This window comes from Poecilia formosa, unplaced genomic scaffold (assembly GCF_000485575.1).
Source record: "Poecilia formosa unplaced genomic scaffold, Poecilia_formosa-5.1.2 Scaffold101, whole genome shotgun sequence".
Lineage (NCBI taxonomy): Eukaryota > Metazoa > Chordata > Actinopteri > Cyprinodontiformes > Poeciliidae > Poecilia > Poecilia formosa.
The window spans coordinates 251139-275411 of NW_006800040.1; the positions used below are offsets into that span (position 1 = coordinate 251139).

General features: G+C 38.2%; 2 protein-coding genes and 1 pseudogene across 2 annotated transcripts in view; all 3 read right to left on the minus strand.

The window, feature by feature from the left end:
* Positions 1–5698: 5698 nt before the first annotated feature.
* s100v2 (S100 calcium binding protein V2) lies at positions 5699–14175 on the minus strand. The gene is made up of 4 exons (XM_007559025.2): positions 14035–14175; positions 9619–9750; positions 6179–6390; positions 5699–6073 (listed from the first exon to the last, which is right to left on the minus strand). The coding sequence occupies exons 1-3, from the start codon at positions 14041–14043 to the stop codon at positions 6223–6225; spliced, it is 309 nt and encodes a 102-aa protein (XP_007559087.1). The 5' UTR covers positions 14044–14175; the 3' UTR covers positions 5699–6073; positions 6179–6222.
* Positions 14176–15693: 1518 nt separating this feature from the next.
* LOC103142804 (radial spoke head protein 3 homolog B pseudogene) lies at positions 15694–17509 on the minus strand (annotated as a pseudogene).
* Positions 17510–21101: 3592 nt separating this feature from the next.
* Positions 21102–24273, minus strand: part of tpm3 (tropomyosin 3) — a 12540-nt gene continuing 9368 nt past the window's right edge. Inside the window, exons 9-10 of the mRNA XM_007559027.2 lie at positions 21783–21861; positions 21102–21410 (exon numbers count right to left, since the gene is read on the minus strand). Of these exons, the coding sequence (XP_007559089.1) occupies positions 21407–21410; positions 21783–21861 (83 nt within the window). The 3' untranslated portion in view covers positions 21102–21406. The remainder of the gene's footprint in view (positions 21411–21782; positions 21862–24273) is intronic.

A 24273-nucleotide genomic window follows, 5' to 3' on the forward strand; every position in this document is an offset into this window, starting at 1 on the left:
TATTTCGAAATCTTTGATACAACATACTGCTTTGTATATGCAAATTTCTACTATAGTGAGTCAGAAAGTGTGTAAGTGTGTGTGGAGAAGATTTCTTTGAACTAACTGTGCTCATTAATTATTAAACACATAGATAGTCCAAGAAAAAAATAATTTAATGAAATGGTGGAATCCAATGCATCACTTTCTCTGCACATAATTTATTATACTCATAACTTCTTAAAACCATCAGATAAAGTTTAATGAATTATAAGTCAGTTATATTTCATCATTGTAGATTACAAATTTTCTCAAACCTCTAATATCCTTTCATATTCACAATTACAAGATCTAAAGCAAATAGTAAGTAACAAATTAACTACTGTGAAATAGAGCCATGTTATAATACTGAAGGCAGCTTTTTTACATTAACTGATGAACAGCCACCTGGTCATTTACATTCCTATCTAACCAAATTTGCACTAAGATGTGACCTGAAGTTTCTCTGCCTTATGAATTCATTATGACTGTTTGACCAGCTTTGCTGCACATTTTACTAGCGCCATGATGAAACTCTATGGATTTTGTGCCGTTATTGTTCTGCTGTCTTTGGCTGAAGGGTGGAGTGCTGGTAGGATCCTTTTTACTTTCTGAATAAACAAAATGTAAATTTATTTAGATTTTTCATATCTACTTTTACTTGGACCATTTGATAAATTATTTTTTTTTAGAAAATGTAGATTTTACAAGCATAAGAGTAACCAATAACAAAATGACTTCACGAGGAAACCTTAGTTCCATTCAAATTTAAATGTAAATGGATGTCATTTTTGGAACCATGCCATGCTTTCACCTGTCAACGTTAGTTGATTACTGCAAATGCTCTGGACATTTTCTAAGAAGAATGCTGAAAGTAGTATACTTAGCACTGTATAATTTTTCTTAATTTCTACAGCTTTACCCAGAGTCTTACACTATTATGTTACCAGTACATGCCGAACCCTGACCCCAAACTCAACTGAAATCTTAACCAACCCCTGGCCTAGAAACAGTGCTTCTTCTTTCAGGGCCCAGTTGTTGGGCCTTGAAATACTATGTTGCGTCTTCCCAACATAGTATTTGTTGGAAAAATGGGGCTTTCAATGTATCAAATACAAGGTCACACCCTCGCATTGATACACGTGCTCAAAAGAATGATTTATGAAGGTATATGGACAGCTTATTCTTCAATGTAGGAAGTTCTAAAACTTCTGGCCAGAATTACATACATGTTTTTTGCCATGCACTATAACCACAACAGTGTGTTAAAGTTAAATAAGAGGACAGCTACTCATTGCACTCTCAGAGATTTCCAATGTAGAGTTGTCCTTCAGCTGTATCACAAAAGAAACAGATGACCTGAGTCCTTAAATAATATCCTTAAAAAAGCCTCACAGACTCACAGGAGACGTTGGTCCTAATCTATCATGAATTGATTCAAAACAGCTTTAATTATCTTTTAAAAATATAAATATAAAAGAACAGAACAGCATTCTAAAGTACGTTCACTGAAGCTTTATATTTCCTAACAAAACACTAGTATAAGGAATTTGAATAAGATGACTGTCAAAAAAACAAAAACAAAAAATAAACAATCTCTTTGACTTAACATTACACCAGTTACACAAACATAGTAACAAGCAAATGATTTCCACTCACAGATGTCTAAGCAGGCTATTTAAGTTTGAAAAAATGAGGACCTCTGGCGCTCCTGAGCAGAACTGCACATTCAAAATGGTGTCTGAAAATAAGGAGCGATTGTTTTAGCTCTAACCACGATTGATATGCAAATATTAAATATCTGAAAGTAAAACAGAAGATGTGATTATGGTTTTGTTTAACTTGGTGTAACAGATCATTTTGGGCAGAAATAAGGGGTTTTCTTCCCTACAAATACCCTTGATGTGAACACTATGTTCATTCGCATTTAATTTCAGCTGGGTTTTTGTTTTACTTTCCTGTTCTGACATCTTTTTTTTTGTACCATAAACTGAAAAATAAGATATTTTACTATACATCTAAATGTATAATTTCAGATTGGAAACTTGAGCAAACACACCCAAGCTTCATCCCCCGAGACAGGTGAGCTATGATACAGTGCTGGTCTTTTTTTTTATTTAAATCTGGCAATATCTGGTAAAACAGTGGCACTGTTTAAAAATGTAACAGTAAATCGCTATGTAAATGAGAATAAAGAAGAATATATTTCAAAGATAAAATATTTCACTGAACATGTGGATTTTATGAAGTAAAATGTTTGCATCAAAGTCCATATAACCACAGATTTTGTAAATGTAACAAAACATTTCACACACAGTGGCTGTCTAACAAATCTCATGTGACCTTTAGGGAAGATGACCATATTTCCAACCACCAGACTATCATTATAATGGAGGAAGACCCTGCTGTGATTGAATCAGCTACTTATCTGTTTGAGAGGAATCCATATTCCTCCACTTTGATGAAGTACCACAAGGGAGCACTGAATATGCTAAGAGGTGGTCATTTGATTAAAATCAGAAGTTATGATATTGTACTTGTTGGCCATGGTAGAGAGGCTTCCACAGGAGAACTCTACTTGGCTGGTTATGGTGCAGAAGAAGTTGCCAGATTGGTATCCAGCCTGAAGACAGACACCCTCATTGATCCCATTGGCACCATCAGCCTAATCAGCTGCAACCTTGGAAATAATCAGAACTTTGCCCTGAAGCTGCTCCAAGCTCTCCGATCTCTGAATGTGGCAACAAAGCTGCACCTACACAAAACACTTATATCAGTCTCCACTGATGGGGGAATAATGAGCGGACGAGGGGGTGTCTGGAGGTCCCATGACTACAGCAGTAGAGTCATTGCTGAACTCAGCCCAACAAGTGACCTGTTGACAAGGCAAACATTTGGCTGTGCAGGTTCAGTATTTCCAGACTATAAAGGAAATGTTCTGTATTTTAAAAGTTTAGAGTGGCCAAGATATCCTCAAATGTTCGTCCCAGTGGAGCTGCGCAAAAAGTACCCCTCTATTGACTGCTTGGAGGGGCTCACTTGGAGTTTGTTCTTTGAGGAAAATGAAAAAAGACGCGCTCCAGATTATATCCCCAACAACGACCACCTAAAAGCCATTTGGCTTGAAGTGACAGAAGAAAACAGCATTGTCCTTAAACATATCTCCAACATACAGGACCTTCTTGTGGAGATCCGCTACAGTGCTAGAGAGGAAGTGGCCTCAGAACAGTATTATGTTCTAAATGACTGCATTTATAAAATACATGGGAAAAACTTGAGCGCAAGTCTGGTAGGAAAGTTCATGAGGACTGACAATGAAGCTGAAATTGAACTATTTCGTCAGACTTTTGGTGACCAGCAGGGGGAATCTTCACTGCTGGAGCTGCAGCAAGGTCTTAAAGCATCCAAATTTACTGACTTCTGCCGCCAGACATTTCAGTTCCAGCAGTGTACCTACAACTGTGAAAGGTGGGGGCGTTACTTCATGGCAGCCGTTTTCTCGGCATCAGTACGCAACTTCCGAACCTTCTCACTTTTTCTGATGAGTGTTATCGGCTGTGAAGTGGGACACACTCGAGGTACTGACAGTGCCCTGTGCACAGCATTTGTCGGCGATGACCACCCCATGATTACTGATCAGCCCTGGCCTGACCACCTGAAGCGAGGATTCTATGGCTGCACTGTTGACAACTATGAAATGGCACCACAGAACAGACAGATCTGGCTAGATCAAGTTGTTGCGAAGGAAAATGCTTTGTACATTAAATCAAAGCAAATGATGGATGCTGTTAATCACAATGACCAAACTGAGTTGGAGATCTTTGGCAAGATTAAAGTAATGAACAAGTATGTTTTTTCATCTTATCTGGAATACTTTCGTGGTACACCTGAAGGCAAGAAACTCAAGAGAGGATGCACTCCCTTGTTCTATGAGAACTAAAATACACAGTTTTAATAAGTTTGGATTAGATTAAATTTGAATAACCCAGCTACTGCTAAGATGTCTCTCACGCTCTGCATTAAATAAACACTTTTATCATTAAACTTTTATTATATCTTCCTAATTCATAGCAGATTAGTTGTTAACATAAATATGATGACATGTTTGTCACAGGCTTTGGAATTCTTCTACTGCAGTCTCTAAAGAATAAACACTGGGAATGAAGTTTTGTTTTGATCATTCTTTGGATGTAAGTACTTTGTATTATTAAAATAAATTCTCCTGGTTTCATAAAGACATTAGTGCATTAAAAACATAAAAATAAACAGGAACTGAATAAAAGGAAACTCATGACAGGATGTTCACGAGGATCCAGCAAGGAGTAGAAGCAGGAGAGGTGTGTAAGTACTAGATGGAACAATAGACCTGGGCTGACTAGCTAACTGGTTGCAGGTGTGATGAGAGAGAGCAGAAGGCAAACTGAGAGAGAGAGAAAGAAAGAAGGAATGAGGGAGAGCACACAAATGGGAACTAAAAAATGAATCTAACTGTAATAATGAACAACTTAGCAGAAGGAATGAATTAACAAACTAGAAAAGAACAGAAGTAAAACAGAAAGTCTGATCTATTCACAATAAGAACAGATTAAAAAAATCAGAACTAAGAACCCAGAAAACCCAAAACAAGCCAGGATCCTGACACTCGGTGCACTTTGGTTGCACCTAGTACCTGTAGTAGACCAGACACTCATGTTCTCTGCTGGGGATAAAACTCCTCATTATAGTGCAGTGGAAAGCTTTAGAAATAGCTTCATAATGACTTATAGACCAATACATAGAAATTACTTTGTTTTTTGTCTTGCAGCTGTTTTTTAATTTCTTCAGACTGGGGAATGAGGGGCTGATTTCTCAGGAACCACAAATATGGAAATTTGATAACTGAACACACTACCAGCTTCTCTGCTGGAGGAAGCAGAGCTGAAGTCACATATTCATCAGACAGAGAAACTGTGGTGGGGAATGGTGATGCAGGGTCATAGGTCAGCCCTGTGTCTGCTGTGCAGAGACAGCCCAGTAAAGTGTCCAGGGTGGAACAGCAAGCAGAGGCTGAAGAAAGCCGACTGAGGGCAGGAGAAACTATCTGTACTGATGAGGTACAGAATGAAAAGAGGAACCTCTGACTACCGTATTAGATACATTATTCTGCTTGTCCACATTGCTTGCCAGATAAGCTTCTCTAGATTTAAAATTTGGCAAAATTCTGGCACATGAAGGAAATTTCAGCTGGTAACGGGCAGACTAAAAAGTTGAAGTAGTAGTAATAAAAATATCTGGTACATTTTTTGCTCTTATTTTGTCACACATTGCTCATGATATGGCAATGAAACTGCCATGGTGGAATGCCCCTGGCACACATTCAGCAGGATGGGGTGTGGCCACAGAGAGGGCCTTTGCTGTTTTCATTGTTCTACCACAAGAATTTTAACCCCACCTTGGTTTTGTCAAAACCCAGATATTAGACTCTAACATCAGTCTGGTTAACTCACCTTGTAACTTACAGAACATATGTCATATATATTGATTAAAGAACCCTGGTATTTGTACAAGTCTTAAACTATTAGAAATGCCTGTTCATTCAAAATCTAATGAAGTAGAGTGTGAGTTTACTGATTGAACAGCAGAGAATTCCCAAAAAATAGATTTTATACAGGTGAATGAAAAGTCAATTCATAAGAAGTTGAACTAAAATGTTTTTATTTTTAAACCAAGAAGGGTTTCAATTTGTGTGGTTAGATATGTTAACATTTATGATAAAACAATGTAACAATAACATATAAATTTCAGTTTTTTTATTATGTTTTTTTTAACGTAGCAAAATGACATTATTGTGTTATCTGTCAATGTTAATCTTGAGCATCATGGGCTATCTGGCAGATGCACATGTTTTTTCTTCAGATTGTTCACCTCCAGCAGATGAACAACATAAAAATCTGGGGATTAATAAAATATTGTTTAATTAAGTATACTTTACAGTTGTATTTTATCTCAAAAAATGTGATTTCATGACAGTGACAGGGGAATGATAATTACGACATGATAACATGATTTTATAACAAGCCCCTTCCTTGATCAGGGTTGGAAACCATATGTTGTGGTTGAAATAATATTGGACATTTGTTATATTGATTAAAATGTAAGTATGAAAGATAGATCAATTTTTAACTCCAGACTAGAAAGCTTGCCGACGAGCTGAAAGCCTGCCCTTCACAGGAGGATGCAGTTGCAAGATGAACCTGCCTGGCTGAGGAGGCTATGCTGGTTGGAGGCGACTGACTCGATTAAGCTCCAGAAGTGTTTGAAAGAGATGCCCTCTCCATCTGCTACACCCATCTTCCGCAGAATCTCTCCCAGTCCCTGTTCTGTGTTGATCCCCTGTATGAACAGAACAAAATGAAGATTTCATTATTAAGCCATCAGTCAGAGATTTGCAGCATAAAATCAAACTCCAGTATGCTTTTTCTTCAGCAGTGGAGTCTTATTCAATCACACTAAATGTTGGGTAAATTGTATTATTATCAAATGTTGTTATACCTTTATAATATTCTTGCTTTATGTACTCTTATTTGTTTAATCATGTCTTTTAAGAAATATTCCTGTATTGTTAATCACTCTGATTTCCTTTCTCAGAGGGCCTCTCAGAAGAAAAGCAGTGACAGCAGCTATTTACAAAATGCCCTGCCTTTTGACCAATTAGATAGCTGTAAAACTGTCGCCATGAAGATATGCAACTTGCTCTGTTTGACCCTGTGTCAGAAACTGGATATTCTACGTTAAGATAGATTGTGTTGTTAGTTAGTGATAATCATTGGCGCTGTAACTGTGTGAAGTGTCTTCCCTCTCCCTTTAGAGTTGCAGTGCTCTCTGTGATCAGGGATCCTAAAAGAGAATAAAAAGAGAGGGGCAGGCAAATGTGCTTTCAGAGCGGTAGGAGATTTGTAACTGAAAGCACATCTCTGTCTGTTCTCCTCGCGAGTATTCAGAATCTAACTTTCTCTTGTCTTTCCTGTGTTATTTAATCTGTGTTAATAGGTGTCAACTCTGACACTAAGGAAGCTGCTAATACTGGGCCTTTCAGAAGCTCTTCAGAGGTGATCCTTGACTTTTGGGTACATTTTCTGCATATTCTTTCAACTTAAAGCACTTTGGTTTTCCATCATTCTTCTTCCCCATTATCCTAGTAGTGACAAACATTTTTACAGATCGTTAGGACAAAATCAGCCATACTAAGCCAGTGTATTGACTCTCTATGCCTATCTCATAAGCTTTCATGTGTCCAATAATTAATACCTATGTCATTACACCTCACATATCACTTAATTTCTAGACTAAGTTGTGTGGATTTCTTATACGTGTAGATGACTCGGGTTGTTCCTGAAATTTGGTGAGAAACGTCACTAATGTTTTTATTCTTCTTGCTGTGTGTGTCTTTGACAGCAGGATAACAGTACAAACCAAGAGAAACAGAAAGAATGTTTGCTGTTTGCATATTGTTTTAAAGGCCTGGCCTTCATGTAGATGGTTCTCTGTCATTATCATCATCAAAATGAATGCATACTATTAAAATGATTCAAGAGGAACACATAAAGTTCCAAATTATGTTTCTGGATTCTCCAGACTTCAGCTGTCTTGGTCCTGTGGGAAAGTCTTACTAAGCCTGACTGCTGAGGGCCCTGCTGCAGCTTCTAGGATTCAGGATGAGTCCAGAATCTGCTACTGACCGCTTGGAACCAGATTCCACAGAACACAGTCAGAGGTTCAGTGTGGTTTAATAAGTCAATGTTTAAGAACCAAAAAGGAACCTGCTTGATGCCAATATTATGTTAAAATGATGTTTGTAAAGATTTTCAAAAACTGACTAAATAAATCAAGTTAACCATAGTGTTCCTGTTCCTACAAATATCAGGTTTCAGTGGATGTAAACTGTAGCAAAGCTGACTATTCTTAAATTTGACCGTTAAAATTGTTTAATAAAAAAACCCTTTTGTTTCATTCACTACATGGATGTTTCATTTAGACATTCATATAGTGTTACTCGTCACTAAAAGGTTTAATTTGAAAACCACTGGACATAAAACTATTCAACAAAATGTACAAAACATTTCAGTGTTCATCTAAACACCACCATCAGCTGTAATTTCATTACAGGAAACGTTTTTGTTAAATAACACATGGAAAAGGACATGGTGGAATCTCATGCAGTCGCATGACTACTGGGAGTTGTAGATTTTTTTTTATGTTTTTTATTTGAAAGAGAACAATGCTCCAGTAGCTTAAGATAGTACTCCCTCTCCTGTCTGTGAGACAAGAGCTTGGAGAATTATCTCAATTTTCTATTTGCATTTACAACTGATGAAAAGGTTTTTATGTTCAGTGTTTCAAAAATTAAACTTTCTTAGGAAGGGGACTGCTTTTCTTGAACAGTCCAAGATGGTTCTAAAATGTAGCTTCCTTCACTTCTTCCTGTTTGAAATACTGCAACATAATATCATATTTATCTATATGGCATATGTAAAACTAACAAGAGTTAACCGATGTACTTCAACAATACAATTATCATAAAATAGTAAATGTTCTTACTGATGTAAATTCAGGCACAAGTTTATCTTGGAGTGTATTAGTAGGGATGCTCAGTATCGGCCAACATTAGTCATCTGAACGTATCAGTATCAATAAAACTGGACCGATATTAACAATCAATATTTATTTCCATCTTGTTGCTGCTTGTTTCTGGAGAGGGTGGAGGAGGTTTGTCATGTGATATTTGTCTGGTCATGTAACAAGTGGTGCAGCGAAGGATTGTGGGAAGTTTAGCTAAAGCAGGTAAACATCAGAAGGGTGTCCGTCTTTTTTTGCACTATATTAGATATAGTGCAAAAATGTATATAATATTGGTTATAGGCCTTTGCAGATTGATACTGGACATTGATATCAGCAACATCCAGTGTAATTTTGATGGATGGATGGACAATGTAATTTTTCATTGTGCATCCTTGCTAATTAGAGTTTAGTGGGAATGCATTGAATTGTAGTTACAGTATCAATATAGCCAGTCACAAAGAGCTGACTGGGCTCAGTATTTGGTGATATGCTATGCTACCAACTGTCATAGATTCCTGTGCTACATATAACTACATGTAGCTATCAGCATGTTGCCTGATGGGCACTAATTGCCCTTAATGGCTACAACAATGTACACTTGTGGCTGTGAATACTAAAGTTCATGGACACTGTGACAAGTTTGACACATTTTCCTAATGTTGTGCTACCCTAGTTATAATACCTTACAATAATGCAAATCTAATGAAAGAGAATTTATTCTCTCTCATTAAGAAAATAATTTCTGGAGTTTTTTTTATCTGCATTGAATGTTCAAATCAAAGAAATAATATGTTTAAAATTAACTAATTTCTTATTTGTATAAGAAAACTGAAGATTAAAGAGTGTGTCTGTGTCGTCATTGTTTCTGTTTGCTGGTGCCTGTCTGACTCTGCTAAGCCTTTGTATGAGCTGAGTAAGGTGAGGCGGGTGGCCACACCCAGGTGTTAGTCAACAGCAGATCTGGCGCACAGAGAGGCACATCCACTCTAATGGCAGTTTTACCTTCACCAGGTTTGGCATGTTGGAGGACAAAAGACCTTTGAACTCTTCTGTTTTCAGTGTTGGGCTGTTGTCTGCTGAAGCCGAGTGGAACTGGCTGACCAGAGTGTTAATGGCTTTCTCCAACTCAGAGTACTAAACAGGAAAAGAGATAAAATGAAAAGATTAATTATGTTAAGCTTTAACAACAACTTGTAAGTAAACAGTAAGTATTTACAGTAACTCAAAACCCTTAGAGTGTCTTTAAAATAGATCGATTTTATTTTCTTTAAAGATTCATCAAGGCATTTGCAAGTAATCAACATATTCTCTGGCTTTTATTATTAAAATAATCAGATTAAAACCAGTTGTTAATCAAGTTTACAAAACAGGCCACTGCAAGGCTCCAATAAAACATTTACACAACCCAAGCTGAGACAGGAAAATAAGGCTGTTTTCCATGACAACTGTCTCCAAGGCACAAGTAAACAACAAATACCATAATGCCTGTAGATCTTTACCAGCTGCTGTCATTATTTAAAACTTCTGTTGGATACATGAGAAAGAGCAGAAACCACTAGACCAGAGACGGGGACAAACAACAACACAGGAGTCGTTTGGAATGTCAGAAACATTCCTGCTAAATGACAGTCAACTAATCTGATGTTAGCCGGCATTCTGTGAATACATGTGCATTTAGTTGGTTAGATCTAATCTGATAATGTTGGTTAGCTAATGTCTAATTGTTGTCAATTAGACATTAGCTAATGTCTAATTGTTATCAATTAGACATTAGCTGCACTGTTTTCATTAGCTATGTAATAACCACTAAAGTTGAACCTAATCTTTAATCCAAAACCCAAATTTTAATGCCAACTATGTTTAATTTCAAGAGCTTGAAAATCTTATTGATCTGATCTTAAACAATCTGTTGTACATGCATTTAAATGCATGTACAACATCACACACACCTGATATTGAACATATCACTGGTGTAGTTGCATAGAGCCATGAAGCATAATCATTTAACCTCAGATACATTAAGAGTACATACAAAGTGTCAAACTATAAGGAGGTCTTTTTTCATTTAAGAAAGCTGTAGATGAATGAGTGTCCTAGAATGATTCCTCAGTTTGTAATTATTGTTTGAGTTTTGACGCCTGCATTGGTGATGTGCCTAGAACACTTGCTAAAGGAATTTAAGAATCCTCTGGGTCTGGGAACCCCTTGGAACTACCCAGAATAAACTGGAGTGACTATTTGGATTAGGGTTAGGGTTCTCCTGGATCTGTCACCCCATGACCAGATCTCAGATAAGTTGAACACACTGAATGAATGAATGAATGAATGAATGAATGAATGAATGAATGAATGAATGAATGAATGAATGAATGAATGAACAGGTAAAGAAGGATGCTAAAATTATAGATGTTCCTTGGAATCACGTGTACAGACACATAGAGATAAGAACTCAGTCTATTGAGGTTCATGGCAGTTCAGTCATATCTAAACAGACAAGTTTTTGGTTTGAAACAATGTCATACAAATGCTGTTACATTCCTAAATATTTCCCAGTAATTGTTGTGTTTAGACAACCTTTCACCTTTGCTCCAGTGTTTTTACTAGCTTAACTAAACAGCTAGAGTCTTAAACTCTTTCCTATCCTATGGAGCAGCTGGGACATAGTCTAATTTTTAATTTTTGACTTTACATATTGCTTAACTCAGTGGTGTCCAAAGTCGGTCCTGGAGGGCCGGCATCCTGCATGTTCTCTCCCTGGTTTAACGCACCTGAATCAAACGATGGCTTATTAAAAGGCCTGAGAAGAAAATTGATATGCTGAGAAGGTTGTTACTACCGCCAGGGAGAAAACTAAAATATGCAGGATGCCGGCCCTCAAGGACTGAGTTTGGACACCACTGACTTAACCAATCCAAAGTTGCAGGAGTTCCAGATTAGCTTTAAAGTTAATTAACAGTTGCCTATTTATGAAAATTACACCATTATTATTCTATTTGGTTGCTGACCAAGCTTATTAGGGAAGAAACAAGTCAAATGGATACAAATCCAAACAACTGACTGATCAAATTGTCTATTTGAACTATTTAATTTAATCAAGTGAATAGAAACAGAACACTCAGAGTAGACAACATTTTAACAGAATTCAAATTTCTTGGCCAACACAAAAGAACTACCAACTTTTATTATAACATGAACAGTGCTAAGCTTAATTGACCTTTTTAACACCTACAGGCTCTGATGGGTCACTGGTGTCACATAATGACCAAAAATAGATGAAGTTTTTACACTGACTGACAGATCACATGCTTAAAACTACACAGAAGAAAAAAATGTCTCAACTGAAGTTAAGGAGAAGAAAGCAAATATAATGAGCTTCAAAGAGCACACAGCGGATCAATAATTGTTTGATTCCTTGCCGATTTTCTACGTTTGCTCACATATGAAAAAATTTGTGGCAGCCGTTTCATTTTATTTTGAAAAGTTGTGTTATCAACTAAAAATGTAGAAATAAAGTACATTACATCATTTATGAGAACTGAGCAGCTTGTCATTGAGTAAAATAGATGTTTCATCCCCTTCTGAACCCTGACCCTACAGCTACGTATACAGTCATAGGGCAGAAAGATCCATGCTACTACATATACTCCTCTTGACCTTGGTCATCCACAGTGACCCAAAACTATCCACCCAGGCAACAAAGGAGTGACTGCACTCATGAATCCTACATGAAGTCTACAGAGAAAATGGAGTAAGCTTCTCTTAAGCAGAAGGTTCTGTTCGGCTGCAGGAATCATTGGGTATTATTGGTGTTATGAACTTGCATTTTTCACACGGATGTAATATTTGTCTCATGTCAGCAGTTGCTCACATCTGACATAAATACCATTACCCAAAATGCTAACAGTCTCAAAGTGATAGAAAGACAAGTAAGAAGGAGAGGAAAGAAGAAATCAGACATATATTGAAAATGATATTGTTGTTGGAATATTTATCAAAAATAATCACTATTGCAAGATTTTAAAATATAATGCAGCCCTAATAAGTGATCAATCCTGTTTTCTTAATCTTTTTTTTTCTTAGTGACATGAAAATTTGTTTTAACTCACTACATTTTTCTGTTTGGTCTCTTTACATTAAAATTAAACTAACATAAAAATTAGATACCAACTAAATGAGCTGTCTTACTAAATTCAACAGAGTAATTTTCTTATTTGTTTTCATATTTAACATTTCTATAACTGATTTTCTTTCTCAAGGTAAGAAAAACCAGATGAATGACAACAACATTCCAGTCACACATTAAATTCTAACAGCAATACGTTCTGGCTTTATTTTTGGGTTTTTTGTTGAAGCATTTCTTTGGCAAAGTTTCACATATCTGCCTTTATTCCACAAACACCCGTTGCCTTAATTTAATCCCCTTTTAGTGAAAAAGTTCCTTATATTCTTTATTTTGTCACAGCTTCTGAACACTTTAAGTTAATCAGTTTGGTCAACCAGATTGCATTTAGTTAATGTTTACCACACCCAAATCCAGGTCTCTGCTGTCTGAAACAACGGTCCGGTTACTTCTGTGATTTAAAGATTCAGATATTAGAAGAGTTTTGAGAACGTTTATTTTAAGCTTTGTCTAAGAAAGTTTGCAATCTTACATGGTTTGCTTTCTGTGACTTATTTTAAGAATCAGGGCGTAACCGCTCGTTCAACAGCGATTCCTAAATAAAAAAAAGATGCCCCATCAGGGAGAAGGAAACTGTTCGAAACCGAAAATCTTCGGATTTTCTCCTTGATCGGTTATGAAATTGATCTTAATAATTTCAAACGGCTCGCAGAACGCCCTGCGATGGAAGGAGCTGCGTTTCGTTGTGCGTCATGTTCGCTCAAGGCCTGCACTACGCACCGCCAGGTTACTACAGAGCTTCCTTAGATTCACATCCTGCTTCCAAATCGCCCGAGTATTGAACATTTTGAAGCTTTTACCATGCCCGGACAGCACAGCAGCCACATTACAGAGGAAGATTTGCATGGATCGCGTTGTTACGCTCTCCTGGCCTCACAGGAGCGGCTGACGCTGCGTCGCCTCTTCCTAGGGAGGGGCCGTTGGCTGCAGGCGCGCGCGCGTACACACACACACACACACACACTCGCACGCACATCTGGAAAATTTTTACTCGGAACAAAAGTTCGAAAAGAAACTTTGTCAAGTTGGGCTGACTCTTAAAACTTTGAAAGACCGGAGCGCTTAAAAGCCGCTCTGCTTCTCTTTTCAGCGGCAAAGAGCCGAGATGTGTGGAAGTTAACCAGCTCAGCGGCGAACAACGTCCCCCTTAACCGAAGTCCGTGATACAGAATACAAACAGCAGCAGCTTCATGCAGTCCTCACTTGCAGGCAGTGACCGAATAGTTTGAGTTTCTTACCCCAGGCATGTCGGCTGTATGGAGTGTCTTCCTGTAAAGTCTGCTGTGTGTCAGTGGAGCACCGCGTCTGTCACAAGTTGGCAGCTCTCCTGGATCCTCCCTCTGCAGGTAGGAGGAGCTGGGAGCTGTCGCAACACCGCCAGGTTACACCTCTGACACAACAATCCAACCCGATGCATGCACCTTTCATTCTATCAATCATAATCTCATGCATCAAAGTGCTAAAGGTAACTTTAGAAATCTGTTTCAGGAATTATCCCAGCCACAGCTCTCAGTCAATACATGACTCAGTCAACATCTGGAAGTCTTTAGTGAAGATTTTGCATTTTTTACATGAAGACTGCCTGCAAGTTTGGGCTGGTATTTCCCTTCTCTTCTTACTGTTTGACATACATCTTGAGCAACTTTACAGAGCCAAATTAATTCCAACTGCTGTCCTAATATCTAAAAGTTGAGCTTGTAGGTTTTCTCATAAAAAGGGAGATGGAGACAGGCCGAGACAGAAAACAGAGAGAAGGGAACTGGCAGGACCACATTCTTTGTCTGCTTTTCTGACTTAGTTCACACAGCTCACTCCTGTCTCTGTACAAACAGGTGGAAAGCCTGACTTTTATTGACTTTGGAGGCTTTGACCATCACAGCCCAAGTTTAATAAGGAGTCAAAGTATTTGTTGTTAAGCTGAAAAGTAATTTGGCAGCAAGAATGTAACGGCCTGCCTGCTTCATCTGCAATTACAGTTCATACCAAGGAATATGTGGACTCTACACTAAGAAATCACCCTCATGACCAAATTTATGAGTTCATAAATATGTAAACTAATAATCTTTATTATTACACTATATCAGATTTTTTGCCCAAATTTACTGCCAGCATTTTCTTATTTTGTAGAGAGACAAAATTAAAGATTAAAGGTATGATCCTGTCTGACTGTCATCTAAACTGACTTTTATGTAGCCTATTCAGTGTCTTAAAGAACAGGATACTGACAGCAATGACCACTGATGTTTGCAGAGCTGAAGTCTCCTATTTGTCTTGTAAACAGTAACCAGGCCCTATGATGGGTTAAAATGTGTAAGTATGGCAGGGTGTGTTTCAGAAGTAAGTGCAAAGGTGGGAAATTTGAATCAGACAATGTTTCACAATGACCTGCTGACTATTAAGTTCATTTTTTTTTGTGAATCTCTACAGTGTATTACAGTCCACCATGACTGGAGACAGATACAACAGACAGAATGCAACCAATAAAACATTCTGACTGTTTTATTGGCCAGCATAAAACCAATCATCCATCCAGAATTTATTTAATATGGATGGATATTAATCCACAAATGTGGGCAAATTTATGGATTAAGTTTAACAACTAAAATGAGCTTAACTCAAATCTCAAATAGTTTAGTTGTACCAAGTCAACTAAATTTGTGAAATTCAAACCAGTTATTCTGATAACTTTTCCTTTTCTGGTTTCCACTCAGAAACCAAAAATAAGAATTGGTTAAAACAGTACTAACACCAAAGTGATAGTGCTGTCTCTAATCTAGTTAAATTCACTTCAATTCATGTTCCAAAAATTCTACACTCTATACAGCAAGTGAGAATTCCAGTTACACAATTTTTTTATTTTTTATTTTTTTACTTTTTTTTATGACTTATTTCTGATGGAACATTTGCTGATCAGGTGATCTTTTCATGAGTCACAGCAGTTCTGACCTGACTTGAGATGCTTAAACTCCTCCAGTCTTTTCTCAGTGACTTCATAGATGATGTTGTCCAGCACTTCTCTTGCTGGGTATCTCTTGTCTAATTGGTTGTTGACCTCAGTCATGAGCCATGGGAGGAAATTCACTGAAATATCTTTCTCCACAGGGTCATAGAAGTAGCTGTGCTTTCTGAGAGAGGAGAAGACTGCAGAGAGGAGTCCAGCCAAGTACTGCTGGCTGAACACCCGGGTGGCGATCTTCTCTGCAGTTTCCTGCTCCTTCTTTAGCACTTCCTTCTGTTGGGCAACTCTGTGCTCTTTCTCCTCTCGGTCGCGTCACTCCTGCTCCTCCAGACGCTGTACCTCTGCCAGCTTGTTGTTTTGGAGCTCTTGGAAGACCCTCTGCTGGGTCCTCAGGCAGGCCAGCTCCTCCTCCTCCATCACTTCCAGCAGGGACTGTTCAATCGTCTTTCCAACCAGAACCTCCAACACAGGTTGCACCTCCAGGTCAAAGTCAAACAGATCCCCCTCCTCTATCTGCATTTCAACATCTACCCCAAATTTGGCAGGGACAAAGAGCGGCGTTGATGGTTTATCCAGGAACTCATCGGTCTGACAATCAATCTCACTAACTTGAATGATATTGCTCAGCTCCTCAAGGAAAGAGTCTGTTTGTACAACATGTTGTCTGCCATGTATTGCTTCAGGAGTCTTGGTTTTAACTGTTCCTTGGCCTGTTTTCGAGCAATAGCTCTCCTTCTGTATGCCTGCTGCATACCAGGGTCTGATTGATTATTTTTTGAAGTGACCTGCTGGTCGTGGAGATTTCCTCTGACGACCCGACGATCATACATAATGTTTCCATACTGCAACTGACTCGGGTTGGGCAGATCTCTGTATTTGCGGATCTCCACAGGTTTGGGGTGACTTGAGTAGGTGAACATCCCGTTTGGTTCTCTGGGGCAGTAAAGATGGAAAGCAATGGATCGGAAGCTGCTCCAAACTTTATTTACCGAGATTCGGTTCAAATTGGCGCCGACACCTGGCGAGTAAAGTTGTCTGTCCAGTTACACAAATGTCTTCTTCTACTAAATTCCTATCACAATGTTTAGGTACAACTTGTCACCAAAATAAATTTGCTACTGCTATGGTTCATTAAGTTGTGAGGTATTTAAGCACTGATTGAATTGCCTTTAAATCTCCTTTTTCTAGCATAAAGTACATTGAACATAATAGAAAAATTCAGCCCTGATTGTGTGTCTACATGGTGGTTGAAAGAGACCAGCATTTGTGAATAAACTCAGGATGTCAGTGAATCCCATCAGGGATACCATGATGGGATATCACCTGTCCAGCAATTACATTTTCTGTCAGAAATTAGTGGGATCATAACAAAATGGAATTATTTGGGAAAAACAGCAACTGAGCCACTCAGTGGGTAGAGCAAGAAAACCAGGGAGAGGGAGCAGAGGATGCTGGTCAGAGGTCAGCAGTTACAGAACTCCAAATTTCATGTGCTCTTCAGATGAACTCAAGGATAGTGAATTGAAAGCTTCAATGATCAAGTGCAATGCAAAGTTTTGGATACATTAATGCAAAGCACACTTCCACTGGACTCTAAAGCAATTGAAATGTGTTCGCCATAAGGACAAATTATCGATCTCTGGATGTGTCTGAGAGCTGCACAATGGCGCAGTTCGTAGAGCTGTTGCCTTGCAGCAAGAATGTTCTGGGTTCGATTCCCAGCCCAGGGCCTTTCTGCATGGAGTTTGCATGTTCTCCCTGTGCATGGTGGGTTCCTCCCACAGTCCAAAAACATGACTGTCAGGTTAATTGGTCTCTCTCCTTCTTGTCCAGCAGAAGGAAGTTAATTGGGGTGTGTGTGTGAATGGTTGTCTGTCTCTGTGTTGCCCTGCAACAGACTGGCGACCTGTCCAGGGTGTACCCCACCTCTCACCTGGAACGTTAGCTGGAGATAGGCACCAGCAACCCTCCCGACCCCACTAGGGACAAGGGTGTATAGAAAATGGATGGATGTGTCTGGGTTTAGCAGGTACAGGTGAAGGACAGTCTCATTGCATTGTGTCAAATCTATAGTTTGTTGGAGGGAAGATTATAGTTAGAGACTATTAGGTTGGGCAGGCCCCTTAAACTCCTTTTCCACAACTCAGTTTGACTCGATTTTTAATGTTTTCCATAAGGTACTTATATTTGGTATCAACACTTTTTTAGTATCTACTCAGCCAGCAGAGTTAAGCTGAAAATGCCATGCCAAAAGACTGCCGGTCACTCACTGGCTATGGGATTATGTTACTGGTTGAGACACCAGAGCAACTCTTGTTACAGGAATCAACCCCACATTTTTAAAAATACTAACAGTGACTAAACATATTTCAAGTTTCAAGAAAATGTTCAGACTGAAATCAAAACCGTAGTTCAGGATAGAGGTTCAGACATTTTGTGCTTGGTGGCTGATGATCAAATACAGAAGGAGCTAGATAGTGGTTTGTAGCAAACAAACCATGTTTTACCAAGACTGAGGATGAAAAGCCCTGGACTGGATGAGACCTCAGTGGTTCAGTCTTCTTCTATCTAAAGTAAAATTAGAATTTTCTTTAAAGATCAAGGTCTCGGAATCCGGAGAAAGAGTGGGGAAGCACAGAATCTGTGTTGCTTAAGAGTCCAGTGTGAAGTTTCCACAGTCAGTGATGGTTTGGATCACCATGTCATCAGCTGGTTCTGGTCCACTGGGCTTGCTTAAGTTCAGAGTCTGTCTGCTGACAGACTGTATGGAGATGTTGATTTCATATTCCTGCAGGAGTTTGTATCAGCAGACACTGCCAAAGGCACCAACAGCTGCTTCAGTGACCATGGAGTTCCTGCTCTTGACTAGCCAATAAAATCTCCTGACCTTTAACCCTGTAGATTCTAGAAAATCTCTGGGCTGTTGTAATGAGGAAGATGAAAGGCAGCCGACCCAACGAGGCAGTTAATCACACCTACGCAGAGCCACAAGCTATGTCCTCCATGCCACGGTGCATTAACGCAGTAAGTCATGCAAAAGGAGTCCAAACCAAATACTGGCCCACAGATATGAACCACCATTTCAGAACCCTGACATTCCTGTTTCAAATATCCTTTTGTATGGATCTCATATAATATTCACTTTTTATGAGAAATTGAATTTTGGGTTTTCATTATGTGCAAGCCATAAGTACAAAAATTGCAATAAATAAATTTTGAAAATGCTTCACTCCATCTGCAATGTAATGAATTAGAACTTTTTTCAACACCATTATTAGATACTCTCAGTTGTCTTCTTTGCCCTCCAGGTGGCGTTCTTACCACCAACTCTAGGCTGATTCTGCAGTCATCTCTGTCAGCACCAGCCTCAGTCTTTTTATGATCAGCTATCACTCTGTGTCGTTTCATTTTAGTGAAACAACACAGAGATCCAAAGCTTTGTTGGATCTCTGTGCTCACATTTCTTTTGTTAAGCTTGTATTAACTGTTTTTTCACCTCAGAGTGTTGAGTCCACTTTATATCCCATTTCCATATATTTTGTTGGAAACAGATATGTTTTGTTTTATGGCTTCAGCTTTCTGTATTTAAGAGAGACACCATTTGTTTTAGATGCTTTTATAAGCAAATACAGGAATCGCAAAAGTAAGTTTTTACATTGCTGATACGTCTTCATTTTAACTTGCTGTTAAATCACTGCCAATCAGGCAAGTCCTGATTGGCAGTGACCAGGTCTTGTAGTTGAGCTTGGACTTGATCATCGCTTGCTGGGTTCTACTTATCCAGATGCTTTTTAAACTGACTGCATTTCTCTCAGAAGCTAAGATGTAAGAAGCTTCTTTATCATAGATCCCAAAATGCTACTTCATCCTCATCTAACTGGAACACACATAGATCATCACAAAATGATGTCTGCATTTTTGGAAGAAGTTGGTTTTGGAAATTCTGGTATCACTCTTGCGCATTGAAGCATGTTTGAGCAGATTTGTAAGTAAGCCCATTTCTTTGGATGAGAACCAATCCTGCTTGTGGATTATATCTGGATTAGGGGTGAGCAGTTATTTTGTTATCATTTATTGTCAAAAATTTCTTGTCATGATAGGAATTTTAAATTTTACTATGTTCTCCTGTGTTTTTTGAACTATTAATAAAAATCAGAAAGGTTTGTATGTGCAGTTTAATGAAATAACTCACCCTTCTTCACGGATGTGGCATTCATAAAGAAACATTCCTATTCTAAATAGGAATGTTTTTCAAGAGCAGCGCTTATGTTTTTGTTGCTATGAATGATGTGCTGTGCAGTTACCTAAAGAAGTAATCAGTAGTTTATCATCACAGTAGTAATACAAAATATTATGATAAAATTCTACCCACCCCTAATCTGGATGCCTTATCACAAGGACAGCTATCTAAAAACGATCATCTGGATTTATGGAAAATACCAGCAAATGCATCAATTCTGCAAAAAGGACATCCTTGTTCTTCCTGCAGAATTTTAGATTGTTAAAGGTTTTTTTGGACAACGTGATTTCTTGCTACCAACACATTTCTGCCAGTCAGTGGAGGCAGATGTGCTCACATTAGAAGTTGAGCAAGCTCTGCACTGGTGGCAGGACTAGCCTGTAGCTTCAGCAGTCCTCAGTAAACAGTGAGTAATAATGTACACTTGTTTCACAGTAAAAGTATGAGAATGAGTCAATAAGCACCTTAACATTCTGCACAAAAACAAAATGTTTTTTTTCTACCACAAACCATGAAGCCACAAAGTTTGCAAAACAAAACTTTCAGCCATGAATGTAGATCACCCCTTTACTTTGGAATTAAAATGGTTCTAGAGCTAAAGTACATTCACCTCAGTTTTAGTTGAGAAAAAATGACTGCAAGCCTGCTTCACACAGAGCTGTTCTAAAGGAACTTCCCTAAAAGTAGCTGTGTTGAGATTTTTGTCACTTTGGTGAATCTGAACAATGAGAAATAAAAACTAGTTCAGCTCAAAATTAGTCATGCCTCAAAAGGATTTAGGTTTAAACAAATTCAAGTAGTTAAATTAACTTAATTTCACCCTCAAGTTTTTATTGTTTGAAAGCAATTGTGTTTTCGAATGCCCAACTGGAGTGCCATCTTGGATTTGATAGAGAATCTGTAGAGGGAGCGAATGATTAGGGTGATGGTGAAGAGGCTCAAAGACTTGGTATTCAGATAAATTGTGACAATATTAGTGTTACTATGCAGAAAACTAATTAGCATATGTAAGAAGGGTTTGATTGCTGTCATGCCAATAAAATGTTTTCTATAAATTTTTGAGATATGATAGCCAACATATAGTAAAACTTGATGCTGCTTTTACATTGCTTTCTTCTCATCTGAGAGATGCCTCTTATGTACAGATTTTTGAGACAAATGAAAACTGTTAACTATGGTTAATAATTTAGAGCTCAACTACATACAAAGTACAGCTTGAGTAGTTAAAACACAAATACGCTGACTCGGAGCCTGTTTTCTTTGTTCATTCCAGAGATACTGGTAAAAACAGATTGTACATCATTTTCATTCAAACAGAGACCAATGGCAGTGGCACCACAGGAGCCACCAGGTGATGAGGGTGTAGAGGGAGGACGAAGAAGATCCGGAGCTTGCCCAGGTTAAGATTCACTTAGCTGAAATACAAAAAGTATTCAACCATGAAAACTTAATGTACCTCATCAGAACAGAATAAAGAATAGCTTTAGTCCAGATTTTGTGGTGTTCTTGGTGTAGTCCTGTCCAGCAGTTCTGGTTTTATCTTTATTAAGAAGAAATTGTATTTTTTTGTTGATGTTCTAACTACTAAAATTTAAAATGCATGGTTTCAGTAATATTTTTCTAAACGTAAACTAACAGACTATTGTGAAAGTAGTCGATTTAGGCTATCATCCTCAGGTACATGCAAGCAAAAAAAGACGGCTTGCAATTTTGCCTGCTATTTAAATCAAAAGTTGCAACACCACAGGACTGCTGGGCCTGATAACCTCACGCAGGTCAGCACTTACATGGAGGTCATGTCATTGAGGGCGTGGTCCAGCTCCTCACTGATGGCTTTGTACTTGAGCTTCTGAGCATAAAGCTCATCTGTATGTGCACACATAACAAACAACGTGTAGAAAGATGAAAACTGAGCAGAGAAACAGAAACAATGTAGCCAGACAAAGAAATCAAAATCCTCAGGAAACAACTACAGGATCTGGGTTTTGTTTCAACACTGGGTGCCTGTGGCTCAGTGGGAGAGGAGCTGTCGTACAATCAGAAGTTTGTAGGTTCAGTTCTAGTTTTCTTGTGCCTCTGTCACCCCGAGTTTCAGTGTGAATGCAGCTGCAGTGTGAAGTGCTTTGTACTGTATAGATCCAAGTCCTTTACCATTCTTGTCTTGTCAAACTAGATGAGTTTGTTTCTAACATGAAAGGTTAAGCAAACATCTTAACCTGTCACCACTGCAGTGATGTTTAGTCTGTCTCCTTCCAAAGTTTGCAATTCTTCTGTTTTATCTCATGTTTGGTGTTTCAGGGTTAAGATGTAAAAGACTACCCTGCTCTATCAATTACAAATCATAAACATGTTTTACACATTCTCTACAGAAATGCAAAATTAATGGTTTTATAAGATCTACATGTTTTTATAACATGTGCAGCATTACTGTCTTTTTGGTTATTGTAATTCCATGACTGCAAAAGCATCATTGAGTGATTGTGATTAGGAAATTATGAAACAAAGTTACATTTAGATAAATCTGATGAAAAATAAATATTTTTTGAAGACCTGCATTGTGTGATGGGTGTTTTTTTCTATTAGGCTTTAAAATGATTGTAAGGATTAGAAGATTGTGCTTGATTTGAGGCAAACCTACACTTATGTTTATTACTGTGTAATTAGCAATTAGTTCACAAGTATTCTATGCTTCTATTTTTCAGTCTGCATAAAAAAACATAATTAAAGAAAAAAAAAATGTAATTAAAGGATTCACATCAATGATTAGGGTTAGGGTTACCCAGGGGTAAAAGTAAGGGGGTACGGTAGGGTACTGCGTAACCCTAAAAGATTTAGCGGGGGTACACAGTACCTGCAAGAGAGGGGAGTGGCTGTCTGCTGTAAAAAATCAATGGGTTCACTGTGCAGTCGTGAGTGCGCCCACTAATCAGCCGTGACTGATTAGTTTTTCAAGAACAATCTAAAACACGACTTAATCAGTTAATAAATAACTTTTTTCCCATTTCATATTGTTTCTGAACTCTTTGTGCTAGCAGGGCTGCAATATGTCGATCGTGGAAGGTTTTGAGTCGATCTCGGCTTTAGGTGACAAACTGAACGCCACCTGGACGCTGAGACCAGCACGTCCTCCTCTGACTCCTTATCAAAATGTTCGTAACTTTATTAAAGAACAACAACAAAAAAAATCAACAAAATGTGTTCAAATTAATGACCCAACAACAATAATAATCTCTGTAATTATTGTTTCAACAAGGTGTTGCGCAATTCTGTGCGTTTCGGTTCCATTACCAAAATAACTAGCAGAGCAGGAGTTTAAAATTAACTAATCAACCACCTCTGTGTTCAGGAAGCGCTCATTAATGATCGCAAAATAAATATCAAGCCTGCAAACCTAATATCGGACTGAATGTTATGTTTTTAATGTAATCTCTGGTCGGCTTGTGGAGCGCAGGAGGAGAGAGATGGAGAGTAAAAAGGTGCGAGTGGTTTAGAGTTGATCACCTGTTCAGGTTGTTTCTGAACATTCAATAAACGACAAACTTGGACTAATTACCTTGTTCTTTGTGAGTATACGTCATTTACAACAAACATCAAACACGGTAAATATATTTTCATTAAGTATTTAACAAACAAATGGCTTCTAGCGCGATAATTATGTGAAATGAAATTAATTGTCTAATATAAAAAATAGTTTGTTACTGTCGGGCTCAGAGTCTGAAAGGCTTTTCCTCTATCAAACAAATTGTTTTTGCCTCTTATTTAATGGAAATATTGATGTTGATGAGACTTTCTCCAAAATAATAATCTTTTTCAACCTTTATAGCTCCACTTTTGAAAATGAGGCTCTAACATTCAGAAATGACATTGAAATAAATCCAGTCCAACATCTGGTTTGAGGTGATTCCTCTGGAACCTCTTGGAGAAAAAATATGCCAACTTCAGAAGATGTGCTTTTAACTTAACAGAGCTCTGTGGTTCCTCCTATCAGTATGATAGTCAGGGTGAGGAGGCGCCATGTCAGGAAGAGGAAGTGGAAGCTGCAGGATCTTCAGAACAAACAGGTCACGGTGCTGGGCTACTGATTATCCCTCTGTCTGGACACAGGATCAATAGAACCAGTTTAAAAGCTAAAATGAATGGTTATATGCCAGACATGGAAAACTGGGAAATACGTCTTTATTTTGTAACAATGCAAGAGCTACCCAGCTTGTATCGCTTCGCAAAAAAATTAATCAGCACAGAAACTTCAAAGCACACAAAGCTCTATATATATATATA